This window comes from Bubalus bubalis, chromosome 3 (assembly GCF_019923935.1).
Source record: "Bubalus bubalis isolate 160015118507 breed Murrah chromosome 3, NDDB_SH_1, whole genome shotgun sequence".
Taxonomy (NCBI): domain Eukaryota; kingdom Metazoa; phylum Chordata; class Mammalia; order Artiodactyla; family Bovidae; genus Bubalus; species Bubalus bubalis.
The window spans coordinates 1389939-1404053 of NC_059159.1; the positions used below are offsets into that span (position 1 = coordinate 1389939).

Below are 14115 nucleotides of genomic sequence, written 5' to 3' on the forward strand. Positions count from 1 at the left end.
CATATACACATATGATGCAAACACATATACACACATGCTTGTATACATAAAATACATACATACAATATACACAGAGAGACATGCATATCCATATACCATACACCCAGAAAGATACAAATAATACACAGGTACACACATGCACACACACATGCACACATGCACACACACGTGTGGTGTGTGGCTGGTCAGGCTGAGTGGGGGCCTCCCCTCCACACCCCCTCCTCCAGGCCACACAGGTCCCAGAGCTGCCAGCATCCACAAAAAAAGCAAATCTCCAGCCCTGTTCAGTATTTTCCTTGATGATGCTGTTTCCATGGCAACCAAGCCACCAAGGCCTGGGCAATTATCTGTCATCTGACGCAGGGAATGTGGAAAGGGCCGCTGACGGTGCCAAACATGTATCAAGGGAGGGGGGCTCTGATTTAGGGGAAGGGAGCCTAGCGGAGTCCCCAGGGTGTCCTCTGCGCATGGACGCCCTCCATGTGGACCCCACCCAAAACGTGTAGGCACTGGTGGGGGTCCCCACAGTCATCCTGAGCTCCGGGTCCCCGTGGGCTAAGAAAACAAGTCAGACTTCCTGCCAGCATTTCCAGGCACCGCCGAGGCTTACAGGTGACACACGGGGCTAATGAGGCCCCTGGCTGCTTGCTGCCAGATACAGCGGTGGACAGAAAGCAAGGGAGCCGTCCACAGCTAGTTTAAGTGGGGACAGGCTGGTTTACTGGGACCCGTGTTCTCAGCCTAGACAGTCTTGGCCCCCAAGACCACCAGATGATATCTGGAGACACTTCTGATCGTCAGGACTGGGAGACATCAGGGAGATGCTTGGAGCTACAGATATCCAGTTGGGGAGGCCAAGGGTGCTTCGGATCACCCCACAAGGCACGGGATAGCCCCACAGAACTATCTGCCCCAAATAACTGTGCCATGCCTGGGAAACCCTAATCGGGGTGCCCTCTGTTTCAGCAGCTTCTGAACCACATTTCCTTAAGTAAAAACCTATTATAGGAAACAGTTCATCATCAGCGGTGGCCTATTAAGGAAAGGGGTCCTTTAAAAAAAAAAAAAAAGCAAAGATCCCAGCCGACTGAGATGCAAAAGAAAGTGGAGGGACCAGGTCCTGTCATGTGGATTAAGGTTTGAACCCAAAGTTGACTCAGGGGTTGTGAGCCTAGGGCCTACTGTCTTTGAGGGGGAAGGGAACTGGTGGAAGCGGCGCGCAAAAGGCCTTTCTGTGCCTCTCTGGCTGACACGGGTTGATAAGTTTCATCAGATTTTCAAAGAGGGAAGTGATTCAGGAGTCTGAAAACCAACCATTAGACCCCATTGCCCTGGCCTGCCCATGCCCACCCTCCTGACCAGAACCCCTGCCCTGGCCTCCCCTCTCTGACACCACAGTGCGCACAGGCCTCCTCTCCCTGGCCGTCTCAGGGCAGAGGCTCCACTGCCCTACAGACGCAGACACACAACGGCACGCGGACACCTGCCCAGCCTGAGACCCCCGGCCCAGGCCCTGCCCAACGTACGCAGCAGACTGACCTGGTTTACCTGGTCTTCATTTGGGTTAGTCACTCGGTCCAGGCCGTAGTCCAGCACGTTGTTCACCCCTGGCTGAATGAGGAAAAACTCAGTGTAAGGACCAGGAGAGTCTCCAGTTTCTGATTAACTTTGGATTCTGGCCAAGCTGCCCATCGTGAGACCAAGCTGAGGATTGTGGCCCAGTCTGTGGGGAGCTACAGGGGTGTGTAAGGTTCCCCAGGTGGGGGCGTCTTCCACCACCGTAGCATCCCCAGAGGAAGGGAGGGAGGGTGGATGGATGGATGGATAGATGGGTGGGTGGGTGGATGGGTGGTGGTGGTTGTTCAGTCACTAAGGTCTGACTCTCTGTGACCCATGGACTGCAGCACTCCAGGCTCTCGGAGTTTGCTCAGATGCATGTCCATTGAGTCAGTGATGCTGTCTAACCATCTCATCCTCGGCCACCCTCTTCTCCTTTTGCCTCCCATCTTTCCCATCATCAGGGTCTTTTCTAGTGAGTCGGCCTTTTTGTATCAGGTGGCCAAAACATTGGAGCTTCAGCATCAGTCCTTCCAATGAGTATTCAGGGTTGACTTCCTTTAGGATGGACTGGTTTGATCTCCTTGCAGTCCAAGGGACTGGGTGGATAGATGGATAAATAAATGGAAGGGTGGGTGGGTAGGTGGGTGGATGGATGGATTAACACGCAGACTGGATCGGAGTTCATGGGATTGGCACAGGGGCCTTCCAACTGCTGCGCTCCACGGTTCACTGCTCTGGAGAGTCTGGGCTTCAGTCAAGCACCCAGAAGTTCTGATCTGGATTCTGCCATCTCCTGGCTGGGGGAGGATCTTGGAAACGACTTCTCTGTGCTGAGAACCAGAGATGAGCCCTCCTGTCTGTCTGGTTCCTGTGAGGATTTAGCACAATGGAAGCTCACAACGGAGGGTCGCTGTCACCAGGCAAGGCCTCGTGTTCACCCTAAGATCATGGTGGAGGGGCCTGGCCCAGAGCTGGTCTCCGGCTCTGCCGCCTCCACCAGGCCGCCTCCCCGGCCAGTCCTGCTCCAGCTCTGAACTCCTTCAGGCCAGCAATTCAGGTCTTTCACTTCCTCTGTTTGTTTGGTGCAGGCAACCATCTGGGACCTCCCATAGGCCGCCTCCCCGGCCAGTCCTGCTCCAGCTCTGAACTCCTTCAGGCCAGCAATTCAGGTCTTTCACTTCCTCTGTTTGTTTGGTGCAGGCAACCATCTGGGACCTCCCATCCCAGGGAGATGGAAAACAGTGTTACACTCTCTCTCTCTCACACACACACACACACACACACACACACAGTTGACCCACACTCTGATGCAATTTCTGGGACCCCAGAGGCAGCTGGAATGGAGACCCCTCAGAGCTGACGTCAGGGCACAGGAAACAAGGGCGGCGGTGGCCCGGCGGTGGCCGTCAGCAGACGGGGAGCCGCGCAGCTGCGTGCAGCCCAGGGCGGACGCTCTGGATGAGTGCTCCCGGAGACCGTCTGATGGCCTGGGCTGCTAGCCTGTCAGTCGGTCGCTCCATCCCTGCCCAAGACAGACTTTAAAGCGGATGCTCCTCAGACAAGACTCAGCCCTCATCCCGATGCTCCAGGCCACTGAGAGGCTGAGAGTTTTAAAAAAACAGGGAGCGGAGACTCAGGGACACCCTGGTCTCGTCCCCAACTCCCGGTCCAGTTCCGATGGAGACGGGCAGCCGGGAGGGGGCCGGGGTGTGATAGCGGCTTTGTGTCTGCTCACGTCTGCTCACATGTGCTCACGTCTGTTCATGTCTGCTCACGTCTGCTCATGTCTTTCATGTGTGCTCACATCTGTTCACATCTGTTCACGTCTGCTCGTGTCTTTCACGTGTGCTCATGTCTGTTCACATCTGTTCATGTCTGCTCGCGTCTGCTCACGTCTACTCGCGTCTTTCACATGTGCTCACATCTGTTCACGTCTGCTCGTGTCTTTCACGTGTGCTCATGTCTGTTCACGTCTGCTCGTGTCTTTCACGTGTGTTCACGTCTGTTCGTGTCTGCTCGTGTCTTTCACGTGTGCTCACGTCTGCTCATGTCTTTCACGTGTGCTCATGTCTGTTCACATCTGTTCATGTCTGCTCGCATCTGCTCACGTCTGCTTGTGTCTTTCACGTGTGCTCACGTCTGTTCACATCTGTTCATGTCTGCTCACGCCTGTTCGCATGTGCTCACGCTGTTCACGTCTGCTCTCGTCTGTTTATGTCTGCTCACGTCTGTTCACATCTGCTCATGTCTGTTCACATGTGCTCATGCTGTTCACGTCTGTGTCTGCTCTCGTCTGTTCATGTCTGCTCACGCCTTTCACGTGTGCTCACGTCTGTTCACATCTCTTCACGTCTTCTCACGTCTGTTTGCGTGCTCACACTGTTCATGTCTGCTCACGTCTGTTCACGTCTGCTTGTGTCTGTTCACGTCTGCTCGCGTCTTTCACGTGTGCTCATGTCTGCTCATGTGTTCACATGTGCTCACGTCTGTTCACATCTGCTCGCGTGTGCTCACATCTGTTCACATCTGTTCACATCTGCTCGCGTCTGCTCTTTCACATCAGGCCGTGTTCTGAACACAGCTCCCCAGGGCCACCCACGAGGGGGCAGGTAACTCTGAGCAGCAATCACGCGATGCTCTCATGACTGAGGAGGTGACAAAGGCCTTGCACACTCAGTGACACCACGTGACGCTGTCGTGGGAGGCAGAGGAGCTCTCCAGGAGGGAGAGCGGGGCGCCGGCTCTCACAGGGAGTCAGCACCAGCCCTGGGGCTCTGCTCCCTCATCAGCAAAATGAGACTAATTACAGTGCCTCCCATGCAGGCTGAGAGGTGACGTAAGAACGTGCGCACAGGGACGTCCCTGGTGCTCCCGTGGCCAAGACTCCGTGCTCCCAACACTCAGGCCGGCTTCAGTCCCCGGTCGGGGAACTGGATCCCACACGCCGCAGCCAAAGACCCCGCGTGCCGCAGCGAGGACCTGAGATAGCCAAAGAGAGGAACAAGCTTTTTCTGAAGGAGAAAGAAATCACACCATGAGGCCTAGCGTGGAGCCCAGGCCAGCACGGCGTCCACACCAACGCCTTCACAGGCGGAACACCTATGGGCGGTCTGTTCTGAATCCAGAAAGAAAATGAGCAAAACGGCCAAACCCTGATGGCTCCAAGTTCAAACAGTCCGGGAGCTTGGACACCGTGGGGGACGCAGGTCACTCTGGTTCTGAGAACTCAGTTCTGAACAGCTGACTGTTCAGAATCCTTTCACCTGCAGCGATCGGGGTCCGACGCAGGCATGAACAGACACCGCCTCTGCTGCACTGCGGGGCGAGGCCGGCCTTCCTGGGAACGAGCTGACAGGGCACGTGGCCGTCACGGCTGGTCTCTCTCGGCCTCTTACCACCCCCGAGCCCCGCACTCGAACCCCCAGGCTGACCACATGCTCACCCCCTCCTCCCGCCCCCACCAGCGGGACAGGACGCAGACAAGGAAGGGAGAGGCGGCGCGGGAACACTGGAGCGTGGCCACCGCGAGGTGACTCCAGTTCCCGCAACGCGGGGTTGCTTCTGCCGTGCGACCTGGGCTCTAGTTCTTTCCTCTTCTTCTTCTTTTAATTTTTTGGCCGCGCCATGCAATGTGTGGCATCTTAGTTCCCCGACAAGAGATTGAACCTAAGCCCCTGCACGGGGAGCAGAGTCTTAACCACTGGACCCCCAGGGAAGTACAGTTTTTCTTCTTATGTTCTTTTTCCAAGGCATCGAGTCCCAGCCCTCACACAAGGCAGACTCATTCCGGTCCCTCCGTTAGGGAACTTCGCTCCATCCTGACACCAACGGACGGGCCGCGGGCAGACTCCATCCAGTCAGTCCATTTCCTCTTCCAGCCAGAGGACCCTGGACGCGAGCCCACACTGAGCTCCTGCAGATTCAGTTCCAGCCCCAGACAGACGAGCCATACGGGGGTGGGGAGTATGGTGGGGCGGGCAGGTGTGAGAGGAGGCGGGTGGGCCAGGAGGGTACTCACAGGGCACCTGTGCACCAGCCAGTACGCCTTCTCCTGGCAGTCCAGCGCGTACCTGTCCACCTTGTTCCGCTCCTTCCCGGCCCTGAAAAGCCACAAGCCACGTTGGAAGCCAGGAAGATGCTGCATGCTTTGCTCACTGATGGCCCCCCTTCCTGACGGACCCCATTCTGGGCCACTCTCCAGATCTGCCCAGATAAGCTTTACTTGCCATAATAATAATGAGGATGATGAAGGTAGCGAACCTTAACACCACACTTACACACTGAGTACCCTGCTCAGAACTTCTACACATATTGACTCATCGAATCTTCTGGTGAGCGAGCCTCACCTTGCAGCCCAGGGACTGAAGCAGAGAGAGGCTGAGCCCCCACTGAGGGTCACGGGGCCACCAGGGGCAGCGGCGGGACCTGAACTGGGGACGGGTCCCAGAGTCCAGCTCCCCCCAGGAGGACGGGGCGTGAGGCGATCGAGGCCCCATGAGCAGCTGAGGGTCTGACCATCCCCACCCACGTCACCCCTGCAGAAGTACGGAGGCCTTTCGGAGCTGAGATCTACCCACCCGGCTTCCGAACTTTCCCTGCTCTGATAAACGAAATCATCAACATCTGAGGGAGGGGGCAGCCAGCAACTCCAGAGCCTGCACGGGGAGTGCCCGCTTCTCTCCAGTGTCACTTCCACTCTGTCGCTTCAGAGAATTTGTGCCAAGTCAGAGTTTTCCTGATCCCCCCAGCTGATTCCTGGGAAAGGTTACTTGTGTTCCTTCCCATCCCAATCTCCCCCACCATCACAGGTAGGAAACAAGGCCGTGCTCATTATCCCACCGTGGACCCGTCAGCACCGTTTCCACGGCGACCTGAGCTCTGCTCGGGGAGGCTCGTTCTCCCAGGCAACGAAGGATGACGCACACACCCTCTCAAGACTTGGTCGGCGGGTTCGTGTGCCAGCTCACGTGTTTGAGTAACTTCAGGACACCCAGCGAGCAAGGTGGGCGGGGAGGGCCCTTCCCGTGGGGCACTCTGCAACCTCCTCCAGAAGTTAACTATAAACACTGCCCCTTGCCAACCTAAGTGGATCTTCTACTGGGTAAACGAGCCAGGCAGATGGGCCACAGATGGCCTGGGGCACTGGGGACTTTCCATAATGCTGGCAGCCCTGGAAATACAGTCGAGGGCTAATTTACTGCTGTGTCCTCTCTGGCTTTGCTTGTCTGCGACGGAGCTTATTGGAGGAGAGTCGTGAGGAATGGGCTCCAAGAGAAGCCTGAGCGAGGAGTTATCTTAGTTTGTCACTTTATGATCTTTAAAGCAAAAGTATCCCTTAATTGATCAATTATGCACTCATTCCCACAGTCATTTGATGTTGTATTTATTGATCTCCACTCTGATCCAAGCACTGGGAAAACCAGACTGTGGAGGTCTGAACGTTAGCAACTCTCCCCCAAAATTCATGTGCTGCAGCCCTAGCTCCTGGTGTGACAGTACCTGGAGGTAGGGCCTTTAAGAAGCACTTAAGAGTTTAGAAGCAGTTAGATGAGGTCATGTGGGTGGGGCCTTTAGGATAGGATTCGTGCCTGGGAAACAGAAGACACTGGACAGCCTCTCTCCTCTCCCCACCACCCTCCCCCAACAAAAAGGCCGCCAGCCATCTGCAAGCCGAGAAGAGAGGCACCATCAGAAACCAAACCCTGGCGGAACCGTGAACTCTGACTTCCCCGCCTCCAGGCCTGTGAGAAAATGAACGTCTGCTGTTTAAGTCACCGGCGTGACACACAAACATGTGTCTTGCCCTTGAATAGCTTCTGGTCTAAATGTTACAGAAAGAGTCGAGCAATAAATACAAAATCACAAGTTTCGCTGTGTGCTCTAGGGACACATTCCGTGTACTGCATGCAGGATCGGGGTGGCCACTGTGGCGCTTTATAAATCTGTCTACGGTTCCCCCCACTGTAAGGGGGGTCTGTGTCGTCTCCCTCAGAGACCGGATGGGGTTTCCGGCTGTTTTGACCAACAGAGCACGTCAGGAAGACGGCCCTGTGCAGCTTCTGAGGCTGGGCCATCAAAGCGGGCAGCCGCCACCTTCCTTCCCTGTGGTATTTGCCCTCAGAGCTTCCGACCACCTGTAGGCAGTGAGATGCCTCATGCTGTGAGGAAGGCCAAGGGACCTCCTGGAGAGACTCTGAGGGGAGGAAGGGGTGAACGCCAAGCCCTCCCCCTCACGGTGGACAGGGGTCACAGAACCGTGCATGCGTGCTCGGGCGCTCAGTGTCCAACTCTCTGTGACCCCATGAACTGTGGTCCACGAGGCTCCGCTGTCCATGGGGTTCTCCAGGCAAGAATACTGGGGTGGGTTGCCATGCCCTTCTCCAGGGGCCCTTCCCGACCCAGGGATCAAACCTGGGTCTCCCGTACTCCAGGTGAATTCTTTACCGCTGAGCCACGTGGGAAGGCCTCAGAACTGTAGATAGATTTAAAAGCGCCACGGGGCCATCCTTGGTTCTGCGTGAGAGTGCACAGGCCATGTCCTTAAAGTTCATGACCCAACACGTCATTTTATATTTGCTTCCTGACTACTTGTGTGACTGTTTCGTGGCTGCAGCCACACGAGAGGCTCTGATCCACAACCTCCAACCAAGCCGTCCCCGACTCCAGAGCTGCGGAAACTTCCTTGAGCGGAAAACAACTGTTGCCATTTGGAGCATGAAGCTTCAGGGTGATCTGTGTGCAGTAATAACTGCTAATCAGAAAAGCTTCTTTGATTGGGACAGACATACACACGCTACCGTGTATAAACGAGGTAACTAATAAGAACCTACTGTATACACAGGGAACTCGATTCACTACTCTGTACTGACCCACATGAGAAAAGAATCTAAAAAGAGTGGGCACGTGTGTATGTGTGACTGATGATCCACTTTGCCAGACACCCAAAACTAACACAGCACTGCTCACCAACTACTGTTGCTGTGTGGCCGCCCAGTCGTGTCTGACTCTGTGTGACCCCGTGGACTGTAGCCCACCAGGCTCCTCTGGCCATGGAATTTCCCAGGCAAGAATACTGGAGTGGGTTGCCATTTCCTTCTCTAACTACACTCTGATAACATTTTTTTTTAAAAAGATAAACTTCTTTGAGCTCATGACATGTGAACTGAGGCGGCTCACCATCCAGCAGTGCTGAGCAGAGTACCCTCTCCCAGTCTGGATGCGACACCTCCAGCCTCACTCCTGCCACTCTCTGTGCCAGCTCCACTTCAGGCGGGCGCCCCCCACACCAAGCCCCCAGCCCCGCTCCTCCCTCCCTGCCCCTACACCGCGCCCCCAGCCCCGCTCCTCCCCCTCCCTGCCCCCCCCACCGCGCCCCCAGCCCCGCTCCTCCCTCCCTGCCCCCCCCACCGCGCCCCCAGCCCCGCTCCTCCCCCTCCCTGCCCCCCCACCGCGCCCCCAGCCCCGCTCCTCCCTCCCTGCCCCCCCACCGCGCCCCCAGCCCCGCTCCTCCCTCCCTGCCCCTACACCGCGCCCCCAGCCCCGCTCCTCCCTCCCTGCCCCCACACCGCGCCCCCAGCCCCGCTCCTCCCTCCCTGCCCCTACACCGCGCCCCCAGCCCCGCTCCTCCCCCTCCCTGCCCCCCACACCGCGCCCCCAGCCCCGCTCCTCCCTCCCTGCCCCTACACCGCGCCCCCAGCCCCGCTCCTCCCCCTCCCTGCCCCCCACACCGCGCCCCCAGCCCCGCTCCTCCCCCTCCCTGCCCCCCCACCGCGCCCCCAGCCCCGCTCCTCCCCCTCCCTGCCCCGCCACCGTCCTCCCACCGCCTGCCGCTCCTCCCCCTCCCTACCCCGCCACCATCCTCCCACCCCGTCCCCTCCAGACACCCCTCTCCGCTGCCTCCAGCTCCCCAGACAATGCCTCTCCCTTCCCTACGCCTAGGCCTAGCCCGCTGTTTAACACAGACGCCTAATAAAAGCTCTTTTTTTTTTTAAAGACACAAGGAAGGAGGGGAGGGCAGAGGGATACCAGAGGACCAGGGCGAGCGCCGACTCACCGGTACTGCTCTCTGGCCTGCATGATGACAAAGTCCCACTTGTAGTTAATTTTTTTGTTCAAGAAATTGTAGTTTTCCTAGAGGAGGAAGACAAAATGAGAACACTGAGCCTCAGGAGCTCTGCTGTGTGCAGTGGGCAGGGAGCCCTAGTCAACCAGGAGACCTAGCCAAACGCCCCTCCCCACCAGCTGTGCAAAGGCCTCATTCGTAGGGTGATGCCGAATCCTCAACAAGCTTTCACAACAGAAGCCACAGGTGGGCTTGGATTTTTTTTTTTTTTTAAATAAATGTATCCTAGTCTGATTACGAAGATGGGAGTTGTGTGGAGAAGAATGTGGAAACTTAACAGTCAACAGCAGAGCACCACAAACCCACAGAGCTACAACCTAACACTGTGTGTGATGCTGGCCCTTCTAAAAGCGTGTTTGGGGCTTCCCTGGTGGCTCAGACAGTAAAGAATCTGCAATGTGGCCTGGGTCGGGAAGATCCCCTGAAGAACGGAACGGCAAGCGACTCCACTATCTTGCCTGGAGAATTCCATGGACAGAGCAGCCTGGAGGGCTACAGTCCATGGAGTCGCAAAGAGTTGAATACAACTTAGCAACTAACACTCTCACTTTCAAAAAGTAAACACAGCAAGATTGTTGCCATCTGCCCAGAAACCTAGCCTTTTGAGGATTAGGGTGTGTTCTCTGAGAAATTCTGCCCAAAACAAAAGCCTGCACTGCTGTTTTCCCGTCTCACACTCAGGTTCAAATCTCTCCATCCTGGACCTAGAGATAGTCATACTGAGTGATGTAAATCAGACAGAGAAGGAGAAATAGCGTATGACACCCCTTATATGCAGAATCTAAAAAGAAATGATACAAAGTAACTTGTTTACAAAACACAAAGAAACTCGCAGACTTAGAGAAGGAGCTTATGGTTGCAGGTGGGGAGGATGCCGGGAAGGGCTGGTCAGGGAGTCTGGGATGGACCTGTGCACACGGCTCTATTTAAAGTGGATAAGCAAGGATCTCCTGTCCAGCACATGGAACTCTGCTCAGCATTGTGTGCCAGCATGGATGGCAGAGGAGTTTGGGGGAGAATGGACACATGTGTATGTGTGGCTGGGTCCCTTTGCAGTCCACCTGGCACTATTACAAGAGCGTTAATCCGCTATACTCCACCACAAAATAAAAAGTGTTTTTAAAAAATCTGTCCCTCCTATAATGTGCATTATCACACATGTTAACTCCTCTTATTTGGGGACAGAAAGGAAAGCAGTCGCTACTGTGAGCCCAGGAGTTACTGAGACAAAGGCTTAAACTACAGCAGGAGAAACCGTAGCACAACGTGGGGGAGAATTTACTCCAACCAGCTGCTTCCAAATATTAATATATGGGTGGATGATGGATGGGCACAGGATGAGGGATGGGGATGAGGGATGGAGGGGTGATGAGCGCACGTGTGAATGGAGTAACAGGGGGACGGGGGAAGCAGCTCAAGACTGCACTGCACTCAATGACAAGGACCTATACGCAAAAGCGTCTCCATACCTTCTCGTATTCCTCTAAAATCCCTTTCTTCTTGATATTTCGCTTGGCCAGATAGATGGCTGGAAAAGAAAACAACACCATTTTCCACCCTCATCGCTTGTCGAAACCCCCCTATGAGCTAGGCTGCCGTGCTCAGCGTGGCAGACAGGACACTCCCAGACCCGCTCCCGCCCCCAGGAGCCACTCCTAACACAGACAAGGTTCTGACGGCCGCAGACGCCGCCAAGACGCAGCGTGCAGCTAGGCAGCACGGGGAGCCCTCGCCAGGCCTGGGGTGGGCGCCGTTTACCGTAGTCGACGTCTTCAGCCGGCCACTGCTGGGTGGGCCAGAAGTACGGCGTCTGTGAGAGAAACCAGGCGGCCAGGCTGACACGGGCCGTGCGCCCCGGGCCCCCCGCCCCGTAGCCTGAAACGTGCCTCCGCCGCTGCCACCGTTTCTAAAGCTCTGGGGGGACGTGAAGCCGACCGGTAAACCTCCAGATGACATCCTGCCCCACTGACCCCAGGTCACGGCCGAGGCTCACCTGGAATCGATAGAGGCTGCTGTCGGGCTTCAGAGTGAGGTTCCTGGGGTCTTGCAGGGGATAAATGTAGCCGTACTTGACAATGAAGTTGCCCAAGTTCTGGGCCTCTGGGGAGGAGCAGGTGAGACAACGAAGTTAAGAGCAGGGGCCAAGAGCAGAAGCTCACTGCCCGCCCCCGCACAGCACCCCAAACTCCAGGACGGGTGCCCCCATCCTCACGGCACTTTCGCCAAGAAGTGGGAGCAGCGGTTCCCGACCTTCACTGTGGACAAGTACCAGCTGGGGAGACGGTCCCAGAGTGTCCCCCAGCCTGGTTGCCCCAGTGACAACTCAGTGCGTCTGGAGGGGAGCCAGTGAACCCCAGGGCTGATGGGGGCAAGGTTTGGGGTGATAAATGGGGACTTCCTGGAGGAACACCGTTGAGTCTGAAGAAACCCAGGAGCAGGGAGAGTGTCTCTGACCAACAGACCCTTCTTCACCCCGTGAGAGGCAGGAAGGGGTGGTCGACTTCTGCCCCAAGTTCACGGTTGACTTCTGCCCCAAGCTGGATTCTGCCTGCCCCCCGGGTCCAGGCCCTCTGAGCTCCCCTCCACACTTCACAGGCATCATGTCCTTCCAGACCAAGTGTACGTGTGCATCACCCCCTCCAGGAAGTCCTTCTTGACTGACTCCTCCCCAATTACTCCTGCGACTTAATAGCAGTGGTCATATTAGTCACTTCAGTCATGTCTGACTCTTTGCAACCCCATGGACTAGCCCCCTAGCCCGCCAGGCTCCCCTGTCCATGGGATTCTTCCAGCCAAGAATGGAGTGGGTTGCCATTCCCTTCTTCGGGGGATCATCCTTACCCAGTAATCAAACTTGGGTCTCTCACCTTGCAGGCAGATTCTTAACATCTGAGCCACCAGGGAAGCCTGTGACTTACACACTCTCAGTATTTTGTATGAAAAAACAACTGCGTCCCCCCGGTTATCACCCCTTCCATGTTGAGTCTGGCTGTTTTACTCACAAAGGCTTCAACTCGCCAATTAAAAGGTCAGTTTCTCAGAGACACGGGCTGAGCCCCACCCAGCCACACCCAGATACGCCCCAGGGTGATGCCCACAGCAGCCCTCAGGCAGGCTGAGGACAGAAGGAGCTCTCACCCAGTCCAGAGATCCACAGGCGCTGGCTGATCCACTGGAGGACGTCACTTCCTGCAAAGCAGAAGGGTCTGGCCAACGTCAGAGCCTCCCCGACACCCACCCACAGGCTGCCACCCAACTGGCCGCCTCCCTGTCCAGCCGTGATCTCGTCCTGCTGCTCAGATCTTCCAGGGACCTCCCTGCACCCCACCCCCCAACTATGTCCAGTCCGAACCCCCAGCCCATGACTCAGGGCTGCCCATAATGTGAATCCAGCCAGACTTCCACCCCATGTCCCCACCACCCCCTCAGCCTTCACCTCTCAGAGGTACTGACTCTCTTTTCTTATTGATACAATAACGGGTGCCTGGACTGTCATCCATCAAGAGGGAAGTAAACAGACTAAGTCTTGACGATTGGAAAAAAAACAGCCCCAAAGCAAGCTGTCCATGGAACTCTGGATGGAGCTCAGTCCTGGCAGTAATGAGAACCCAGATGGGAGGGGAAGGGGGTGCAAGGGGGTCGGGGTGCTGGGTCTCTGATGCCCCTACGTTCCCCAGCAAAACTCTGATGGCCAGTGGTACATCCAAGCCTGGCTTTTCAGGTCATCATAAAGGCTTCTGTCAAAGTAGAAGGACGAGACACTTTCTTAGGAACACTCTGTAGTCTCGTTTACAACTTCAGACTGTGGAACGTGGGCTCTGTCTGCCCTTGAGCCCTGCACATCCGAGGGCTGGCCCGAGGGCAATGCAGATGGGAGGCCAGCGAGCAAGAAGGCAGGGGAGGCAGACGGGGACAAGATCGGGGCACGGGGAGCCCCTCCCAAGGATTCACATTGATCCAAGGGCCAGGACAAGCTGAGCCCCACCAGCCAGCCGAGAGTGGACACGGGACCTCAAGGAAGCTGCGCGTCTCCTGCTCGGCCAGGTCCCTGGCCCCTCAGCAGGACATGCTCCTTGTCAGAGACAGCAGCATCATCTCAGAACAAAGATGCACCCCAGCTCCGAAGCCATCGTGCAAATGCCAACCACCACTCTTTCTAGCAACCCCAGCCTGCTTCCCAAGGGCTGAGCTAGGTGCCCTGCCTGAGTGGAAACTGGCCCATGAAACACACCACAGGGGGGGAGCCAGGGTCTAAACCCCACTGCCTGTGCCCTGGGGTGGGGGGCACAGCACGGCTGAGGGGGGACGGCCCATACCCGCCCCTTCCTACACACGTCCTGGGAGCACACATGTCCAGCCACCCACTCCCCACGTCCACGTGCCCACCGTGACAGCTCCCAGAGGGGCCCCTGTCGCTCTCGCCTTTATTCAGC

At 56.5% G+C, this 14115-nt stretch overlaps 1 protein-coding gene across 5 annotated transcripts in view; it reads right to left on the reverse strand.

Annotated features, from left to right (window-relative positions):
• RGS9 (regulator of G protein signaling 9) overlaps positions 1-14115 on the reverse strand; it is a 63715-nt gene that overhangs the window by 33330 nt on the left and 16270 nt on the right. For 3 of the 5 annotated variants that reach the window (XM_044938484.2, XM_044938483.2, XM_044938485.2), the window contains 7 exons: positions 12821-12871; positions 11676-11782; positions 11441-11492; positions 11152-11210; positions 9614-9690; positions 5579-5660; positions 1540-1611 (listed from right to left, as the gene is read on the reverse strand). In XM_044938484.2, the coding sequence (XP_044794419.2) occupies positions 1540-1611; positions 5579-5660; positions 9614-9690; positions 11152-11210; positions 11441-11492; positions 11676-11782; positions 12821-12871 (500 nt within the window). The remainder of the gene's footprint in view (positions 1-1539; positions 1612-5578; positions 5661-9613; positions 9691-11151; positions 11211-11440; positions 11493-11675; positions 11783-12820; positions 12872-14115) is intronic. The other 2 variants (XM_006061892.4, XM_045164730.1) reach the window with 1 other exon arrangement.